The sequence below is a fragment of the Trachurus trachurus genome, assembly GCF_905171665.1.
Source record: "Trachurus trachurus genome assembly, chromosome: 24".
Classification (NCBI taxonomy): Eukaryota; Metazoa; Chordata; class Actinopteri; order Carangiformes; family Carangidae; genus Trachurus; species Trachurus trachurus.
In genome coordinates, this window is record NC_139910.1 from 23,180,462 (window position 1) to 23,201,499 (window position 21,038).

Below are 21,038 nucleotides of genomic sequence, written 5' to 3' on the forward strand. Positions count from 1 at the left end.
CCTATTATTGTAAAGTCATGTCTTGTTCCACTTTTTTCTGCCTGTAATATTACAGGATCTTGGTCATGATGGTGGACAATCAGTTGACTAATGTTGACTGTGGCATGTTCTGACCCTGGTGGAACTAGTAAGGCTATTATCATAATAGTAGGCTAATTGTGGTTAGTTGACTGTGCAGAAGACACTGAGTGTGTTTTGTGTAAATTAACATAATATTCAGTATAAACAGAAGATGATTTTCTGATTCCACATGACCATGTACAATTAAAAAATATTAGCCAATGAAAAACAAACAAACACCTAATCTGTTACGCCCTTGTGAATAGCTAACTCAGTCTTGAACAAAAAAAAAGAAGATGATTAGAGTCGCAAAATAACAATTAATCTGACTAATAGGCCTAGTTCTTAGTTTGGTTCCTTAAAAGCTCCAACATGACACCATGTTTGAAATAGGCCTATATGCCTATGTCTTATTTGGCCAGATCCGTTGAATTAAACCCAACCCAATTCATTTTTTGTCACATAACACAGAGTAAAGCAGCAAACCCTGAGAAACCAAAGATAGTTTGTCTGGCATTTTTCTTCTGAAAATTGATCAAAATAGGCCTAGTTATTAACAAAATCGAACAACTAGCTGATTGTTGATTGACTGTTTCATCTTTGTATGGTGCACTGATGACACCACCAGAGACACCAGACAATGTTACAACCATCCCTGGATTGTTGAGTAATTTTATTCATGCTCACAGTTAAAAACCCACCCCATAATGTTGTGGTTGTTGCAGCTCTAGTGGGATTAATCTGTGTGGTGAGTTTTCATAAAGATCATTTCCAACTGTGAAGTGTCCTGGCTGAGTGAAAAACTGGGCCGAGGGGCTGTGGCTTTGATGTGTTGTGACCAGGATGATGTATGACATCCACACTGCTGAAACAAATAGGTGTAGCTGACACAAATGCTCTGTTTATTTTCAATTAGATTTGTTCATATTGTGTTTCCTTCGAAGGCCCAGATTCAGACACAAAATCAATACCTCATCCCTGTAGCTTATCTACTGGCAGGTGTATCAATCACCATTGTCCAGTCACACTATTTTATTTGAAGACTGCGGTCGTGTTTAATTTGTTTTAAAACAACATAGGAAAGAAACTGTGACATTTATAAAAGATTGAAGAGTTTGTACTGTGGCAATGAAATGTATCATAGAAATAACTTCACAGAGGTGTGGAGATGATTCCAGCAATTTATTTAAATGAACAGAAGAATACTGCACAAGATTGCATCAGCAGAGGTTTATGCATAGACTTTGTTTCTGAAAATATTATACACATATTATTTTTGAATTAATAACCTCTGTACTTTCATAAACACTCATAAGTTCTTCACTGTTAGTACAGATTTTTTTTTTGTCAGATGTGAATGATTTCTTTCTTCCTTTTTTGATATGTTCCATATATCAGAGTGGAGAAAAGACTTGTTGAAGTCAAAGCAAAAACATTGCAACTCTTAATGACTCTGAATGCCACTGCACTGCACACACTACAAGACTTGTCCACTGTCAACACTATGGCTGCATTCAAAAATGAAATTAAAGGTTAGCAAATACAGAACCAACAATAGGTATTGAAATAATATAGCAGCAGTTTCAGAAAGAGAAGGGAAGGAGAAGACAAAAACTGTTGGCAAATGGCAGCAGAAGCTCAGGCAATATCTGAAATTTCTTTGAAAGACAAGTTGGATAAAAATGGCTGAAGTGATGAAATAGGCCCCAGTGATGTCGGTAAACAAACAGATCGACTATACCCTCACATTGGTGATTTTCAGATGTCAAAAACCACCAATCAAAACATAAATCAATTATATTTTCATGAAGGCATTAAAATTCTCATCACTGTAATGTAGACTATGAATTTATGGCGTTAAGATTCAATTCAGCAGCCAGTTAAATTAGGTTTTGGTGGATTGACCCTCCAACTACATCCATGCTAGGCCCCAAGCTGTCCCATTAACTCGTGTTTTAGCTGTTCAAAAGTTCCAGTGGGCCTACAGTACAGGCTACAGACATTTCTCTGTCAGGGAATCAGTCCTTGGCAGGGCACTTTCCTCTGGTGTTAGGCCTGGGACATCGAGAAGACAAGTCTTTTATCAGGTTAGCTTTGGAGAGAGCTGAGGGAGCCGCCGCTGTGCTGCTGACTACATATTCTTGTACATGGAGCGATCTCTGGGGAGCTGGGGCTGGTTGGCTGTCAGCTTCAGGTGGAAGTGGTAGACGGTGAGCGTGATGACGATTATGAGGCCCAAAATGAAGCCCAAGACTAGGGGGAGGGTCTCCTCCAGGCGCTCCCGCTGGTCAGTGATGCATTTGTAGGCTGCAGGAAAAAGGAATAATGAACACAGTCATCAGGGTGAGGAGACTGAACGTGAGTGGCAAGACTCCTAAAAGGCCTGAGATTTGTATTGTGATGATAAAATCATTGATTATCTAATTAGTTCTTTTGGATTTGTTTGCATGGGGACAGTCAGGGAGGGACAGGGGACTTAAAGGACAGTGAGAGGGGAGGACATGCAGCAAGGGGCCCAGGCTGGGTTCAAACTCAGGTCACTGCAATAAGAGCAGAGCCTGTATGCAGTCTGTAGCAGGTGAGCCACCAGGGTGCCCAAACAATTAATGAAGTGCTAAGTCTGTAAGATGATTTCAAATTGATTTAATTATTTTTTGGCCCATTTTTTCCATTATCATTATTGAATTTTGACAGATGACATAATAATAATTATAAGTACATCCAAAGTCCATGGTCATAATGTGTTTCAGCTATTAGTGTTTTTAAAGTTTGTCCTTTTCTGCCAATTATAAATAATGTTGCAATATTTATGGATACTGGTGAAGTCTTAGTTATTTTAAACATGTCACTCAGTCCTACTGTCTAACTGTAACTTTGTTACCTTCAGTAGAGTTCAGTAATGAGCTGCAACTCATCACGTGGCCTGTGACGGACTCTTAAATAAGCAGTTGAGTGTGGACTGTTAGGGGTGTTGATTTAGCATGGTTTGTGTGTGTGTGTGTGCTTGTCGGATGCACGTCTGCGCAACATGTGAGTGGATAACTGAGCATCTGTGTGTCTGGTCCTGAGGTTTTTATTTGCTAAATGACACACATTTCCAACAGATGCCTCCTCTCACAGTTATATAACTAGACATTTTTCTGTTTTTTGTGTTGAACATGTTAGCTTCATCTTTTTCATACATGTGTAAAGAGGAAGGAGGACACCAAACCGCAACTGGCTCTACCGGCCGTATAGTATGTGGTTTAACGTTGAGGGTGTTCCTCCCTGTGGACAGCAGTAATGCACACGAGAAGGAAAGCAGTGAAGCATAGCACAGCCTAGTTTACAGCAACTCAGAGCAAATGATTCTTCCAAGGTGATTGGCTCCAGAGGACAGCCAGGTTCATTGGGTATGTCTATAAAAGCTGCATTGAAGGCAAGGATATGACTGCACTCACATTAAGTTCTAATGACCCCCACCCCTTCTTTCCTCCTCTCTCTCTCTCTCTCTCTCTCTCTCTCTCTCTCTCTCTCTGTCTCTTTTGTCTCTCTCGCCACCCCCTCTATTTTAATGTTACCCTGTGTTCCTCTCTGCAGCCTGAGGTACTCCTCATACTGCATCAGTGACCCCTCAGAGAGCTTTGTGTGTGTGTCATAGAGAGTTATAAGGCCATATACCTCACCCCAGGATTTCTTATAATCACTATCATTATCATCATCATCATCATGTCAGTGACAGTGTGTGGTAAAGGTTGACTTGCTCGTAGTTGCAGTGTTTCTCAGAAAGGTGTCATCATAACCAGGTTGTGCTTACGTTCACTGAACATGAAGTCGGAGGCGATGTCAAACGGCTGGATCTGGATGTCGTACATGGAGACGGTGACGCCCTTCTGGTGGTCACTAGAGATGAGGGTGAGGGTCTGCTGTGCTGTGCACAAAAAGGAGTGGCCAGCGGGGGTCACCAGGGCTGACAGGCGGTGGGTGCTGGCTGTGTGCTTCCCAGCTGGAAAGAGGATGAGTCATTAGTGAAGAGGAGGGCCTTAATGATGGGACTTTAGGGTGTGTGTGTGTGTGTGTGTGTGTGTGTGTGTGTGTGGGTGTGATCAATCTAATCATTTTCATGATTTTTGGGGTGGATCTATATAGCAACCAAAAGCAACACAAACAAAAAGATTGAAAATCCTCCAGAATAAAATAAAATTGGCTAAATTTGATTATTTAACAAACATAAAAACACTGTAAATATAATACGTTTTCAATTAAATGATTTAAGTATTAATTTACAAGAGGATCTGGTCTATGGCGAGTTTGCTGGAAAAAGTCCGACACAGCGAATTCATAATAAAAAACCACTGATACTGCTACTAGCCTACTACTACTAATGATAGCAATAATATAAATCATAGTAATAGGCCTAATAATACGCGTGTTCTCAGATGAAATGTGTAGGATAAAGATCTGAAAGAGGATGCTCTGCGGAGGCGAACATGGTAAATCCCTGCATGAATCGAGCCTGTAATTAAAGCAGAATGCTAATGTGAGATGAATGAGAGCTAGATGCGATCGAAGCAGGCGGGGTAGGAATGTGCTGAGTTGCTACTGTACAGGCTTAGCGGGAGACTCACGGTTGTTTGCGTTGATGAAATGCGATGTCTCCGAGGTGTCGTAGACGAACTGGACCTTGCTAATCTTCCACACCTCAATGCCCTTCTCACGGAACTCCTGCAACACGCAGACACACACGCGTGTCAAAGCGGGCTTTTCCACTGCATAGAGTGGGCCAGTTGGTTTAAGACAAGTTAGACTTCCATTCATAGTTGAAACTTTTTTAGTACAAGATTTTTGCTAAATTATTTCATTTCATGTCTGTCATGTAGGACCTGACACTGCAGTAAAGGAACATTATTACTCTGGTAAGATTTGAAATAGCTGCACTTAAAGGAAAAGACCTCAGCATAAATTTGAAACAGCGGGCACATCCGTGCTCGTTTTAAATTCTTCAACAAAAATAAGATACAAGGTGACTGTATTTGTGAAAATGTAGATTTGTGTTGTTGTTTTTTAATTGCATACGATGAAGTATTAAGAATATATCGGTTTCTCTTGTCTCTTATCGCCCACCTTAGTAAAGTAGATGCGGAGAACGTAGGCGTTGTTCTTCCAGGATATGTGGATCTCTGACTCCGTGCTCCCACATTTCCCCTCGATCTCTGCACTACGGGGCAGAGTGAACGACGCCTGCTCGGTGATCAGCTGTAAAAAGACACAGGAGCAAGTGGCACGTGGAGACGGATTACAGGCAGGGACAGATTACGACTGAAATGTCGCTGCTGGTTTGTGCCATTTTGGTTTCTGTTTTACGCACGAACCTTTTGGGCAACCAAATGTATAGAAAACACACTAATTGCGTGAATAAGTTGTCCTTGCAAAAATAAACAAATTGAATTAATTTAAATAGCTGATTATAAAGTTCCATATCGAAAAAATATTTTCATTTTCTTGATGGTTAGTTCCAATGCGTGATCGGCATTTTACGCACGACTGCACACCACAAAAGCAGTTTCCAAAATCCAGCTCTTAGTATGATATGTAATGTAATATGCTCTATTGTAACGTAGAAACACCCCATCATTAATATGAGCAAAAACAGATGTCAGAATTTTCTGCATGTAAAACATTTCCTCGCGCTGCAACCACCGTTACGCGCAATGGATGGACAACACACAGCAACATTTAAGGCGTCTAACATGCTCGTGTCGGCTTCGGTTTCGGAACATGTATTAAAATGCATGGGGGGATTCCTTACGTCTATCCCGTTGAGCGCGAGCACGTCATATGGCACGAGGAATCTCACGGCGAACTCCACCATCAGGCATGTTGTGCCGTTCTCCCGCACTGCGAAGATGGCTTTGTCCGGGTTGTTGGAGAGACCAGACAGGTTCTCCCCTTCCTGCTCCGCCAGCACCACGGACAGCAGCAGCACACCTGCTCACCACATGATAGGAAAGAATATTGAAAGGCAGGAGGTGGGGGGGCTTTATGTCAGTGGGGAGACAGATGGGGCACACACGCTCACGCACACACCAAAACATGCAGAATCAGCATAAAAAGCGACATAATGGGCTGCTGTGAGTTTAAGTGAAGGTCCCCCACATCTTCACATCTCTGACACATCACCTCCGTTACCTCACGGCAAAGTCAAAACCAGGTTAAAACACTGGAGAGTGAAATCTGCAGTATCAGGGGAGCAACAGCACGCTACTGGCTGCAGTCTAAACAACGTCAGGAAGTGATGAGCTGCAACTCTGAATGTGTTTGGACACATTTTAGATTTATGTGAGGACGAAATCCGAAATGAAGCATTCTACCCCATACACAGACTAGACCACACACACACATACACTGTCATGCCTCAATACGCGCAGGAGGTGCACACATAGTGAAGAGTCACGACATCTACACACACACACGTACACAAAAGCGCACGCACACACGCTTACCAAACACACTGAGCAGCACAAGTCGGGCGCTCTCCGTGGTGCTGAAACCGAGTCGTCCCATCTCTCTCAGCTTCCCCAGCGCCGAAAAAAGGGGCGAACTGAATGGGCAGCCTGCGCTGAACCCACCAAAAGAAAAGAGAGAAAGAAAGAGACGGAGAGGGGAGGCGGGAGAGAAAGAAAGGAAAAGAGAGAGAGGGAGAGGGGGGGATGCCTCTACTCAGCGCTCAGAAGTCACGCTCAGATCATCGTGAATGCAGCAAAAAAAATGTCTCCAGGTTGGACGTGAGATCCGGTTTGCACTGCAGAATCCAGCCGGCACCGAGGAGTTCTGGCTGTCCACACCGACCTCCCTCGCCAAGGTTGACAGATTTTAACCCAGTGACAGCTGCAAGTCTGAGCTCCTTCTTCACATTATTCACAACAGGAGAAGCGGTCAATCCGGAGATTAAAAAAAAAAAAGTCCGTCAACTGAATTTGTCTCCTAAAAGGAAGGACTCGGCGTGCAGTCTCAGTTATTCCCGCAATGCTGTAGTCTCCATCTCTGTGGTAGCAGCTGTAGGATGGGCTGAAATGATGTATGTCTGGAGGGAAACGCCGACAACACCCCCTCCCTCCCTCACTGAAACTCCACTTCAGCATCGTTGCAGCTGAGAGTGGGTGAGAAGGAGAGCTGCAAAAAATCACTGAAAATCCTCTTTTAATTTGATCATTAGCTTGGGCGACATTTACCGACACGAACACGTCTGTCTTTTTAGAAAGAGATTTATTCGTGTTTCAGATCTCGTGACACAAGTGAACCTGCACTTTAAGTATTAGGGCGTAATTTGTCTCTTCTTTATGACGTGTTATTTCCAGACTAATTCCATACACAAGCAATAATTTCTCTCTTCATGAGCTCACATAAACTAAACCATGTTATCAGAACAAAAACGACACGAAGAACCGTCTGTGTCCGTCTCCTTTTTTTCTCTCGCACACTCATATCAAACACAGGACAGTGTTCATTTCAGTTATAGTGAGATTTTATTCACTGCACCAACCATTAACATCAGGAGGCTACCTGAAGGTGGCAGGTCACCTGACTGAAATCTGCACTGCTGTGCTGAAAGATACAGACGACACTAGTAAATTCTACACGATTTATGATTTATTGCACATAGCCCTCCACCTTCAGTGCAACCCCCACCTATTCCAAAAGGAGTGGCACATGCTTCCAAACACAGACACACACAACCATCTAAACTAAGGCACTGCCTTTCATTCTAGCAGCAGTTTCCAGCTGGGAGGTGCTGGTATTCATGCGCATAGTTCATGCGGAGAATTTTGTGCTATTTCTTTCCAAAGATTAAGTTGTAGTTAAAACCCGTCTGCTTCACCTTCATTTCCCCCGACAAAGGCAGAAACTTTTACAATTTGTTATAGTGACGAAAACATCATCAGACATCGGGGATGAATTTGGAAAAGTTGCGCAGTTTAACGTAGCAGATGGTCCGTAGGCAACCACGCTGTATTAAGATTATTGCTGGATATGTCCAAACACTTTTTACGCACGGCGCGCCGCGGCTTTAAGAGTTGGGCACTCTGAAATGAAAGTCAAACTCGCACTTGACGGAGCTGATGCTGTCGATACTGGGTTTACTGTCGACCTGGGGGTGTTTCACGCTTTGGGGGAAAGTCACTGATCGCGGAATCCGCCCTGAAGTTGACACTGGATCCAACTCCCTCACGTCCTTTTTAAATTCCGGGGAGGTAAACCGGCGCAGGAGCTTGTTGCTCAATACCGAGAAAGTGGTGGGTGAAGCCGCTGCGCTCGGTGCGGTAAACTGAAGAGGGTCGGCGTGGCAGGGAGACGCCTCGCGCCTCCTGACCGTTCTGGATATACGCGAAGGCACCAGTGTGCGCTCCGGAGGTGTGGGGCTGAGGACACTCGTTGGCAGACTACACCTTTTCTGATAATAGCTGTCGTGAAATCTGTGAACACCAAAGTCTAAAATTTTGGTTTCTTCCTTCCCTGGTTCAGCCTCGCTTTTGTTGGCTAGAAGTGGAGTCAGTAAGATCTCCAGGGCGGAGGGTGCGCTTGGTTTGGCCGTGTTTCTGCTGGGCCGAGGCGAGAAGAAAATAGACTTTTGAGCTTCATAGTTCTGCTTCAGAGGGGGGAGATGGTCCTCGGTGTTGAGCAGCCTTTCCCTGGTTCTAGGATGCACGGACTTGGGAGAACAGTCGGGAGGGATTTTAGGGGTCAGGACCCCGGAGAACTCCAGCTCCTGTGGAGGGGGGGAGCAGCAGTCATTCTCTCTTTCAAACTCCTCGATCGAGTCCATCGATAGTAATTTACTCTGCTTGACCCAAGGCCTTGGCTGCCATGGGCAGTGTTGAACCATTAGGCAATCTGCATGACTGCACGTTTGAAGGACCTCCAGTTTGTTCACTAAATGTCCGACTTTGATTTCAAACTTGTCAGTGACCTCACCACACCTCAGACTGAGCCGCGGCTGCGCGGGGCCCTGAGCCCCCCCCTCACACTCACGGCCCCGTTTGGAGTTGTTGGTGAGCGCAAAGATGCACTCTGTGTGGCCCAGAAACTTTGCCACCTCAACAGCGGAGTTGCCAACTTTATTCTGCCTGTCTATCTGAAGCCCGAGTCTCTTGAAAGCTCTCACTAGAAACTCGACAACGGCTGAGTGACCCGCTACTGCGGCGTACATGAGGGCGGTGTTCCCCCAGCAGTCCACTATCTCCGGGTCTGCGTTGCTCCGGACCAGGACCTTGGCTGCGTCCAGGTAACCTTTCTCACATGCGTAACTGAGGGCGGTGCGCCCGCTGGCGTCTGGACAGTTGACACTGGCCCCTCTCTGCAGCAGAAGCTCTACAAACTTACAGCGCGCCTGGCCGTCAGGCAGCAGCACAGACGAGATGAGGGGCGTCTGTGCGCCCTCTGTTATGGAGTCCACGATTTCTCCATCCAGCGCGTCCAGAACAAACTTGGCCAGGTGGACTTTATCCTTGGACATCGCCTCCAGCAGGATCTTGGTGCCCGTTTGCTCGTTAGACTTAGAGGAAGCCCTGAGCATGATTCCTGAATAGTTCAAAGTCTTATTAGAGAAATGTCATCTTCCCACGACACGGAGCAGGTTTGAAAACCTCTCCGTTCAACGAGTGCTGACAAAACAAACCCATCACTCTGTTATATAGTGAGGGGGAAAACACGGAGTTGCCGGGCAACATAATTACCGCGCTTTGTTCGCCTTTCTAATGGAAATACTTGGCTTATAATGACAAAAAGCCCCAGCCTCTGAGCCGCCTGCGTCCATGAGTGGGTCTTCGATATGAATCCATCCCGCACTTGTTGAATGTGATCAGACAGCGGTGCTCATTGTTTAGTAAATAAGAGCGTGGGCGAGCGCTGCCCACTCCGGCCCCTAACAATAAACCTGGCCCCGCACAGCGTGACTCCCCTTGGTATATTTCTAAAATGCTGATCAGATCTCAGATAGAGGAGACAAACAACCAGAGCCCCTAAAGTCCCATATGGTTGTTATTCTTTAGTAAAGTGTAATAAGATAATATGGTCACATCTTGTGGAAACCATATAAAACAACATTATAGTTTTAAATGACAAGTAGAACGAATATGTTTTTTCAGAATAATAATTTGTGCTGCTCAACTACAATACTACAAATATTTTTTAAACCTTCCCAAATCCCAGAATAGCATTTACATTCTTTTTCTATTCATGTTTTTTTTATTCCCAAGAAAATGAGTGAACAAGTCAAATGCGAAGATTTAATGCGAAGAAGACAAAAATGAAAAAATGACCCAAATTAGCCTACAAGAAAACACAAGTGAGCCACAGGGTTATGTCCCATTTTACACCTGGATTTATTGGTACACATACTATAAAACAGTATTAAAGGAGCTGGATAACAACAGTATTTTCATTGCTATAAGTTCAACAATACAATATAAATACAAAAACGCGCACAGAATGGTTTGACAAGCTACAGTTAAAATAGAAAACAGAGGAAATACAGTAGAAACCGAGGAACTCAAATCGGTGACGTTGCTCTGCAAAAATAATCTGCTTTTTTTTTTGACAAACTAGAGAGCCAAAGGTTACATGTAATCACACAACATAAACATTCAACTAGTGCAAAAAAGCCTCTAACAAACATAATTATCTTAAACTACACATATCTAATATATATAATATATATATATTCATTTATTTATATATATCTTCATATAAATAACCCCTTAATTTGGCATTTTATCATTCATAAAATAATTTAAACGTCCTAACAGACACTGAGTGGCACATTTGAAAGCGATGGAATAAAATTTAAAAGCACTTTTTACTCGTTTATCTCTGCACTAGATATGTGGTGAGAGTTTTATACTGTGTTGTGTGGTGCAGTGAGGGCAGACTGGAAAACAGAAACAAAAACAAACAAGAAAACCCAGTGGTTGATAAATGTCTTCCCCCAGTTTCCAGCAGACCCACTCTATCCCCGAGCCCTTGAATGACAGAACACAATTGGTCAAAAAGTAGATTTAACTACATACATTCCAGTATATACAAGAACATCCCATCTACCCTCTAAGTGAATTACAGCAGATTAAAACAACAGGAAAAAGAAATCGTATAAAGGCCAGAATACCTAGAGGTGCTTCATCCTCATATTTTTGTGTTTTTCATATCATATCATGACTATTTGTCATTTTGGCTGATCTTTGTTAGTGTTGCGCCATGCAGTGTCAACGCATGATCATATGTGCACAATACTACAGTACCCACAGGATTACTTCATAATAGTACTTCTACATCATATTTCTCCCTCTGCAGTAGTTTTTTTTTTTCCCAGCAGTATCACCTGGGCTGACAACAGTAATGCTTCCTCAAACCTTCTATATGACTGCTACATCTAAGGGGAACCATTTTTGGACACAGAGGGATACAGGCCTTTTCTGAAATCCCTAGTGTGGATTGTGTGCGGCAGCCATGTCACTGGCTGTGTTTGAGATCTGTTATAATTATTGTGTCTGATGTTCCCTGACCAAAGGCGAGGAGGGAAACAATGAGGATTACTAGCTGAAATTGTTAAGGTGCAGTCAAGAAGCTATTAAGGGAGCACTTGACTTCAAGAATGCCTTAATGAGAGGGAACGTGACAAGACGAGATGGCGTTGACTACTGTCGGCCAAAGTTCTTGTCTGACGGTGATGGGCTGGTCAATTAAAAGAATGTATTACAGCAGAATTAACATGCTGCCAAGTATGGATTCATTTCTAACTTTGACTTGATTCTCCGAGTGCAAAGAACTATCTTAATCCTACTTAGGTCTGAACGTACTAGTGGATATCCACTTCATTACAGCATGTCATTATCTTTTTAATTGGGCAGTGTACATACTAATGACTGTGCCTCAGCTTGTAGCAATAATGTCATGTCATCATTACATTAAAAGGCATACAAAGCAACCACATTGGTTAGTATCACTGTAATACTTTGACCTGTACTTCTTTTGGCAACGTACTGGAAAATTCTTGAAATTGTACACCTTACATTTTGAGGGAATCATGTGTTTGTTCAGCTTTTTTTCTTGCATAGTATACATGATTTAAAGCCCCAAATGAGTATAGAATGTTGTATTAAAGAGTTTTGCAGTTGTAAACTTGTAAATTTTAAAAAATATAAATGACTATCATATCATTATTTAGGGGGAATGAGGCACAAATATTACACCATCTCTTGGGTATAGCCTAATGATTAAAACTACATTTGAAAAATTGGCCATGATAGTCATTGAGCAGTATCCCCCGTGTTCCCTTTATAGTCTTCTGACTCACTCACCTATATAATAAGCCTTTTTATAGTCAGCTGTAACATTTTTGAACAACAAACAAGTCAATAATACATCTCTGTGAGGTCAAACAAGTTCCATTGTAGGATTAGGTGACACTGGGGGTTTGCTTCTCCTTCATACAGTGATTTTTTTTTTTTTAATACATTCTTACTGAAATACAGAAAACTAGTAGTTCTAGTAGTGCACTGCTACATTTTCCACATTGTTATGATGGCCTATTACATACAAAGTGCTCAGGACAGGACTGGTGTGTAGCGTACAGTGTATTTCACAAAGTTTATTCATTTGTGCTGAAATGACAAATCTTATACATATCCTTCTCCCCTCTTCCACGCTGTCTCTGGAGCGGTTAATCGGGTACCGATTTCAAAAATAAAAATTAAAAACAAGTCAAAAAGGGAACGGACGTCCACTTCATGACCCATGAGTGAATGTGTATGTGTCCCCACCAATAGCTGCAGCTGTGTTGCCCGTGGATCACAGAGAACAGTGAGAGTGATAGAAAATTTAGATCTACATAAAATGGAGGAGGGGATGCGTCTGACTCTGTCGCACTCGCTTCATCTCCCAAGTAACATTTCCTTACTTGATAAGTGGTTAAACCCCCTCGTCAGTGATAAGCACCAATGGCTCAGTGGTAAAAAGTTAGTGGGTGGCGTAAAGGTGCAGAGGAGAGAGTGAGAGCAGGTGAATGGACAGAAGAAAACAGAGGTGAAGAGGGCTACTGTGTGTGTGTGTGTGTGTGTGTGTTTGAGCATGACAGAAGTACAGAGACTCTGGTTGGGAGGGTTTTCGTCTCCTGGGTGTATAGGGCTATCCATGGTGGAGTGTTTCTGCACCTGCGTGTGTGTGTGTGTGTGTGTGTGCATGTATGAGCGTGGGTGTGTGTCTCAGTCTCAGTCGCTCACACCACCGTGGCCGGTCTGCGGTCCATCTCCTCCTCCAGCTTCACCATCTGCTGCATGTCCTTGGCCTTTGAAGGGACAAAGAAGCATTGACAAAACACACAGACATAGAGAGAAGACCTCACACCTCTCACATGTGCAGAGGATCCCGTTTTTCATCATCTGCAAGTTTGACCTGATGCTGTAAATTCAGAATGTTGTATTGCTCATGGGTTCATCGGTTAGAGACACATTTGTTTCCCCCTCAGCATTAATCCTTTCTGGGTGCCAATAACTGCATACTTTTTCTGTGTGAGAGTGATGTGTAATGATTGTCACAGAATGTCTGTGCTGAGACACTGTCACATACTATGAAAGCAAATGATTATGAGCCCGAGTGAGAGCACAGCAGAGCAGCTTGTGAGCTGGCTGTTTTTGCGTAGTAATAGCTGGTGAGTCATGGTGATAAATGACTCAAGCTGCTAGTTGGCAGTGCTGACACCCTGAGCACTGCAGACTAAAGATGTGGGAATGGGTTTTCAGAATACAGAGGAAATGAATCACTTTTTTAGAAATCTTGAAATCTATTCAAAGACAGTGTGTTGTGTACCATTTCTCTGCTTTCTCAGTAGTGATTCATTTCAGGACTGCTCATTACAGTCGGCATTTAAAAGGCAGGTTTTTACAGGCTCAGCAGTAAAGTGAGGTGACAAAAATAAAAAGACGTAACATGACTGAGAGGTCGAGGATTAAGAGATGGAAGGAAACATAATTTTCAAGTGATACACAGACAGAGAGGTGGTATCAGAGGTAGATGAGTGAGATGGAGATGCCTACCTTGAACCTGTTTGTTTGCATGGTGTGATTTCAAAAGCTGTGCCAGGAGAAGCAAACCATATTAAAAACAAATGACTATGTATACAGGTAAAAAATGTACATGTAACAAAGTGTGACAGGTGGCAAAATAAAAGGCAAAGATGGAAACATAACACGTTGGTATGCATGGCCAAACAGTTCTTTGATTTCTAGTATTTGTGATTTTGACAGTGTAGGGGAGAGGGAGGTCGTTTATTCATCTGAGGACTGAAATCTGTACAAAGCAATGCTTCTATAAGAAGGAAGGTGTAGTTGGTTTGTCTCTGGACTCCCTTAAGACTGCTCTGATGTCAGCTTTGTGGAACACTTCCTGTAAAACTAATTACAGTTTACATCACAAATGATACAAACTGCAGCCATTATCTAGGGAAGAAATCAGCCAGAGAGCTGCAGTAGTCCCCAGCCACAAGTTACATTTATACTTGAAGAGCCAGTGGAGCAGGAAGGTCCATAAACAGACTCACTCCACACTATAGTGAGGAAATTGGTCTGATAAATGCTGTGGTTAGACATGTCAGCTGTTCAGATGAAGAATAAAGAGCTGTCAGTGAATGGCAAGTAGGATGGCAGTTATCAGCCAGTTCCGTCTGAAATCTACAGTATATTACACTAAATGTCAAATCTACAGTAATTAGACCGTGAGGTTCATTCTTTTATTCAGTGTTACAGTGCAGTTGTACCTGCTCGTTGAACTTCTCCAGTTTCTCCAACTGATCCTTCTGGTTTTTCTGTAGCTGCTCCATCTCCTTCTGATGCTTCATAGCCAGCTGCAGATACCACAGGGACGCAAGTTACAAACCCACAAATCCTGAACAAATAGTAACTTTTAACAGTGAGTTTCAAGGCAATATGGTAAATAGACAAATCCAGATTGTATTGACACTGCAAAATTGAACAAATGAGGTATCTGCAAAAGGTTTTTTTTTTCTGTTTTTGTCCACATGGAAATGGTGTTTTGGGAGTCCTAGAGTGGTATTTTTTGAAAACGTGACTAAAAGTGAATAAATCTCAAAATGCCACCCTAGTGTTTTTGTGTAGACCCCAAAATGCAACTTTTGTGAAACCTGTAACCTCAGCCACACCATAGACGTCATGGAAGAAGAAGAACAACAACAACAACAATGGCGGACTACTGTCAGGTCCCGTTGATACTACGCCTGAAACATGTCCATTATGTCAGCATATTTGGACCAGTATGACTCCCAGTCAACATTTTCGTGTTTAGTCGACTTATGTTCGGAGTTTGTTGACAAGCTTGTTTTCAAGCTTTCCACATCTTCTCTGTTTCTAATGTATTTGTGTGGCAGTGTTGCAGCGCCACATATAGGCCTGGCATATACAACAGTGTTTCGAGTTGTTTTCAGTGGTTTGGTGTGCATGCAGATATTTCTTGGGTTTACGGAAAACTTTGAAAGAACAAAAAAGACTGTTTAGGGAAAGCTCTGTTTCTATGTGGATAAGGTCTAAATACATGCAAAGCAAATTGTGGACAACCCACCCTCTTCCTTTCATCCAGGAACTTCTTGGTGTTGCTGCTGTTTAACTCTCGCACTCTCCTAAAGGACAGAAAGACATCACCATGGTGTTACAAGTGCCATGCAATAATCATCACATCCCAATTCAGTAGACGGACCCACCTCTCTCTCTCTGCTTTATTTTTGATGGACTTGTCCTGGCTGATTGCTTTACTGTTTTCCATAGACATCTTGGCCTGGTTCGCACGCATCTCTTTGCTTTGCCTAAAAATTGTGAGTAAACTGGATTATAATCAGCATTTACAAAAACAGTATACAGTATGTTTAGCTGCAGGGATCAAGGATTTCTAATTGGCCCTGGGGGATAATGAAGATTTCCTTGATCAGCGAGGCAACAGGCTTCAGTTTAGCAGTGAAATAACAGGGTTGATCCCCTCTGGGTCTGATCACCCACAGTGAATGTGTGTTGTGCATGCATCAGTGTGTGAGCCTCTCACCGTTCGTGGATGAGTTTGAGCTGCACGGTCTGCTGCTCCTGGACGGTGGTCAGGAGTTTCTTGAGGTGTTCACATTGCTGTGCCACGTGGCTGTCCTTCATCTCCTGCTCCTCACTGCCGTGACTGCTGCTCAATTCTGACCACTCTTTAGTGTGTTGTGCTGTGATGTCCTTTACCTACAAACACACACACATCGTGACATATGTTAACTACAGCTAATGCACATGCCATCTTCTTCACCAAACACCTGAAGGGAGGGTGATGGTTTTGGGATTTAAAGCTAGAGCAGTCTTACCTTGGCTTTGTGATCAGTGTCTAGTGTTTGGATCTTATCTTCTGTCTCCTTTTTAAGCTCCTGGCAGTTGTTTTCGCTGTAAGGATCACAAATACAAATATGAAATGATCAAACACCTTGAAAGTTACTTTTAGTATTAACACTATTGTAATCAAAGGAAGGATGCCTTTTGCCTTGGGTAAAATCAATTTGAAGTCTTATTGTTCAAACTAAACACCCTTCCTGTTCCAGTGTAAAAGTTGTGTCCTTGTATCATCATTTCCAGAATTATTAATGAAATGTAGATCAAAGGTCTTTCCATGTTATCAAAGTTGGTTACTTTAAATGCAGTTCACACTGTTTGAATGGTATCCAGTGAAATCTAATGTATATTTCTCAAACAAACAAAAAACAAAATCTCAGTAAATTGTAACTTAAATTTAATTATGTTGTTGCATAGTCGAACCTCTGCTTGTTTTTGCTTTCACTCCACTTACCCACGTTTCTTGATGGCTTTCTCTAGTAGTTTATCCAGGTTTATCTTCTCCTTATCATGCAGAGACACCATCTTCTCCACCTGGGAGCAGTGGGTCTTCTGCATTATATTTTGATCCTATTGATAAAAGATCAGAACTTGCATCATTCAAGTATTTATTTACACTTTGGATGTGCAGTTTGACATGAGAATAAACTGCGTTTGAAATCATAAAAAACACACAGCTACAATATGCTGCTGATCATTCAGATTTTCCTCTCTGAAATATTTTTGTCTTTGAGGCTTTAATCTGTCTTGGTGAACCTATGATTCAGGTTGATGTTCTGGGTTTTTTTTTTTTTTTACTTTTACATAATACTGAGATTATAATTCAGCCACTATAAACAAGAAAGGAAAAGCAACTTTAGCAAGTCTAATGTCTTATAAAACATTAATTATGTGGCAGATGGTGTGCTTCTCTTTGTGTGTGTGTGTGAATACAAGTGAATACAGTGCTATGGTCAGTGGAAGATGAAAGGCAGAGCTGCCCCCCCGGCTCTGTTTCTGTCCCTCCGAGCATCAATGACTGCAGACTGTGAGCGGGAGCCTCTTGGTATTATCAACAGACAGGTCTGCATTAAATCAATCACCCACCTTTAAGTGTTTCTTCTTTAAAGCGCTGAGCTCCTTCTGTTGCTTTTTAATCAGTTTCAGATACGTCTGCAGTCGGAGAAAAGTACATTTAGTCATCTTATACAGATCATGTAGATAAAAGCCTCTGAACATATCAGACTGGGGGACATGATGACAGGGTGTAGGCATTTCCTAGTGACATGTATACATTGCACTACTTTAGTCTAGGGCTGAATAAATAATCAAATTATAAAGTATCCAATCCCCACCACAGGACCTGCAGTTTTTTTTTGTTGAAGGTGAAATGTGTCACAAGGTCACAACATACCAATATAAATAAGAGATGCTCATTTTCTGCATACAGTATGTAAAGGAATATTGATGCAGTTTCCAGCAGAAAAACAAAATGACATCATTGCTTTTTTAAATACCTTTCAGTAAAAACTGAAATGGAAAAATCACCACTTCCACAACAATTGAGATTCATTCTATCAGAACAATTGTAATACGACAATGGTTTTCCCTAGTTTCTTCTATGAGATTATTATAAGTTTATATTGGTACAAGAGGGCATAGCTGGAGCCTACCTGATTATTTCTTGCATTATCTTTTTGAACCATATATCACTCTGTTATCACATATTTGGTTGTTCTTTCTCTTTTAAAATAACTGCATGAGCTGTATTATCAGTTAAGTGTGTTAATTGTGACACCAACCTTCATTTGTTTTAAGTCATCAATGCTGACGTTAGGCACAAGTCCAGTGTCTGTAACAACAGAGGAGAAAGACATTTAACTCTGTGTAAATACTGCACAAATGTGTGTTTAATATGATTTAGGTCAGTAGTTACCCTTCTTGGTTTCTGCTGTATTATTCTGTGCGGCGTTGGAGGTCTGGGCCATGTCTGAGCTGGCCTGTGGTGTCACACTGGCCTTCACAGTGTCTCCTTTACCCTTTCCCTTCTTGTCATTCTTTGAGCTTCCACTGGGAACGTCTGCTATGTCGTTCTACAACAGGGAGGGGATTTAAGTGTAAACTGTAACCTGCTCTCGTACAATTAAAAACATCATCAGAGTAAAAAACATCATCGCTGGGTTCCTGCAGCCTACAGTTTTACTGTGTCATTCAGAAATAATCTGACTCAGGTGTATGTGCGTGCGTGCGTGCATCTTTGCTGTCATATACCGTGTCAATCCCCAGAGCCTTCATCTGGTCGGCTCGTTTCTCTGCTATGGTCAAGAACTTCTTTGGGTCTGACAGAGCATCCACAATTGCTGCAACACACAAAACAATGAGTTAGTTATGGCAAAGGTAAAATAGAAGATGAACTTGGTGGGTTAAAGGATGGTGCTTTGCCAAGTGTACCCTGGGCAAATAACTAAACATCAACATTCAGACATCTCTCAAGTGGTAAAAGCAACATTTCTTTCACAAAACTGTACACTAGCACAAAACATATCCTTCTCTTGCATGATGGACAAAAACAGCCACGTTATTCTGAGAGGGGACACCAATCAAGACTAGCCAGGATCATACTTGTTTTAACATCAAGGCATTTTCTTTTCAACAGTACAATGCTACATGTCTGGTAAGGAAGCCATTCTGGCAGCGTATCTTACACAAGCAAGCTAATGGTTACAGTAATGGCTCCTCAGTGCAAGCCCCTTGGCTTTATTTAATGACAACTCCAATTGTCCTGCTCATTTGTATGCTGCAGTCTTTTTTTAAACTGTCTCACTGCAGATTCTCTGCCATCATCATTTGCATCACCATTACTCTGAATGTTCAAACGAGTGAATAGGAAGAGAGCTGCATCGCTAACCCTAACCCTTTCCTCTCACCTCCCTACAGGCTGAGGTGAGAGTAGAAAGGAGCAGTAAAACAAGTGTGTGAAACATTTACACAACTAACATCAAGCATCACACAAAGTTTTGTAACTGATAGATGTTTGTGTGTGTGTCCCTGTTTCCCTCACCTCCGAATCCGTCTGGCACGTAGGTCTTGAGGATGATTTGGCAGAAGATGGTGGGCAACGACAGGGGCTTGTTGCCCTCATTCCTCAGCGAGATGTGACGGTAGCCAGCCTGCAGGCCGTCCAGAGGCAGGATGCGCTGGCCAATCAGCTTGTTGTTGTCGTCGTAGACTGCGATGCGCAGTACTGCCAGATCCGGTAAGATCACCTACGATGGGTGGATGAAGGATGAAGCAGGGTGGGGGGGAGGAGAAGAAACCAGAATTTTGAAAAAAAGGAAAGAAGGGGTGAGGTACGACGGGTGTGGGCAAAATGTGTGACTTAAAATAAAAGTGGGAGCTACAGTATGAGCGGCTCCCTATGGATTCTGCTGTGAAAATAGGTAAGTGACAAATACTGCCGTTGCAGTGAAACAGTGTCTTTTAAGCTAAAGTGAAACCATTAAAGGTGAAGGTCAAGGCTGAATCTGCAGGGAACAGTGTCGGGGGACGGACACAGCACAGATACAGGGACAAGACATGATAGTGGAGCAACACAGCATATCTGGGACTGGGGAGGCCATTTCCCACAGATAGTACATATCCAGGGAGAGAGGGATATCTGTATGTGTGTGTGTGTCTTGTGTCTGTGGATGAACTTAAGTATGCACACCCCTGGAAAAAAGAGAGGGGTGGGGGTCTTAACTGGCCTTGTCTGTGGAGATAAGTGAGCGGCAAGAGGAGGATGATTAATACCTGGACGGAGGGGAAGAGATAGAGCTGAAGAATACTCATGAGATGAATGGGTGGAAGCGCTGCTAGTGTGTATGCTTACACAAACTTGGCCTCACCTATGTACTGTGTGTGTGTGAGTGCTGCTGGTGTGTATTCTCAGCTCTGAGTCATCCTGCATATATGAATGCATGCAAAAGGTGTAGCAGCATTTCAGGGTATTTGTTTGTGTGTAGTGAACGGCTGCATCTCTGCCTGTGATGCTCCTCTTTGATAGGACTGTGCAAGTGTGTGTGTGTGTGTGTGTGTGTGAGAGCAGAGCAGCACTGCGGCAGGCTGTGATTGATGGTGTGTGTTAGGAAGCTGGAGTCACAGTCATGGCTGAGAGACTCCTCATTCTGCTGAGAGCAGCACTATAGCGCGCGCACACACACACAGCTTGTCTTTTGCTCTCTACACCTCCCATCTCTCTCCCTTTCTTTTTCTTCCTCCACCTCTAATTGTTTCTGTTGTACATTTCTTCATGCTGTCCTTTGTCTCACCTTTCTTCCAATGTGAGCTAAAACACTGGTAAACCTAGATTCCTTTTTCTTTCTGCTCTCACACGCTCTTTTGGCTTGTGACACTTTTGCAAATGCTCAGTCAGTCTTCTGTTTCCAAGAGTTTCTCAAATCATTTCCTGTTTTCCTTAAGTAGTTAAAATAATAATAGTCCCCTAATAGTCTATTTGACATTTGACCTCTGCATTACTTCCTCCTTACTCCTGTGTAGTGTTGCCATGTTGTGCCTTTTTCTACCCTCTCTTTTCCATCATCATCAAGATGTTTTTTCATCCCA

The 21,038-nt window shown here is 42.7% G+C and overlaps 2 protein-coding genes across 2 annotated transcripts in view; both read right to left on the minus strand.

The window, feature by feature from the left end:
- Window positions 1–2,191: 2,191 nt before the first annotated feature.
- On the minus strand, window positions 2,192–6,603 carry lamp5 (lysosomal associated membrane protein family member 5; the record flags this gene model as incomplete). Its single annotated transcript, XM_084000697.1, has 6 exons — window positions 2,192–2,367; window positions 3,857–4,045; window positions 4,668–4,764; window positions 5,164–5,295; window positions 5,849–6,027; window positions 6,543–6,603. 6 exons carry the CDS (start codon window positions 6,601–6,603, stop codon window positions 2,192–2,194), a joined length of 834 nt encoding a protein of 277 aa, XP_083856823.1.
- A 4,152-nt stretch (window positions 6,604–10,755) lies between these two features.
- Window positions 10,756–21,038, minus strand: part of plcb4b (phospholipase C, beta 4b) — a 70,387-nt gene continuing 60,104 nt past the window's right edge. Inside the window, exons 28-39 of the mRNA XM_084000698.1 lie at window positions 19,495–19,699; window positions 18,705–18,793; window positions 18,370–18,526; window positions 18,236–18,285; window positions 17,541–17,606; window positions 16,909–17,024; window positions 16,433–16,508; window positions 16,138–16,313; window positions 15,803–15,904; window positions 15,664–15,721; window positions 14,846–14,932; window positions 10,756–13,378 (exon numbers count right to left, since the gene is read on the minus strand). Coding sequence (XP_083856824.1) covers window positions 13,310–13,378; window positions 14,846–14,932; window positions 15,664–15,721; window positions 15,803–15,904; window positions 16,138–16,313; window positions 16,433–16,508; window positions 16,909–17,024; window positions 17,541–17,606; window positions 18,236–18,285; window positions 18,370–18,526; window positions 18,705–18,793; window positions 19,495–19,699 — 1,251 coding nt within the window. The 3' untranslated portion in view covers window positions 10,756–13,309. The remainder of the gene's footprint in view (window positions 13,379–14,845; window positions 14,933–15,663; window positions 15,722–15,802; window positions 15,905–16,137; window positions 16,314–16,432; window positions 16,509–16,908; window positions 17,025–17,540; window positions 17,607–18,235; window positions 18,286–18,369; window positions 18,527–18,704; window positions 18,794–19,494; window positions 19,700–21,038) is intronic.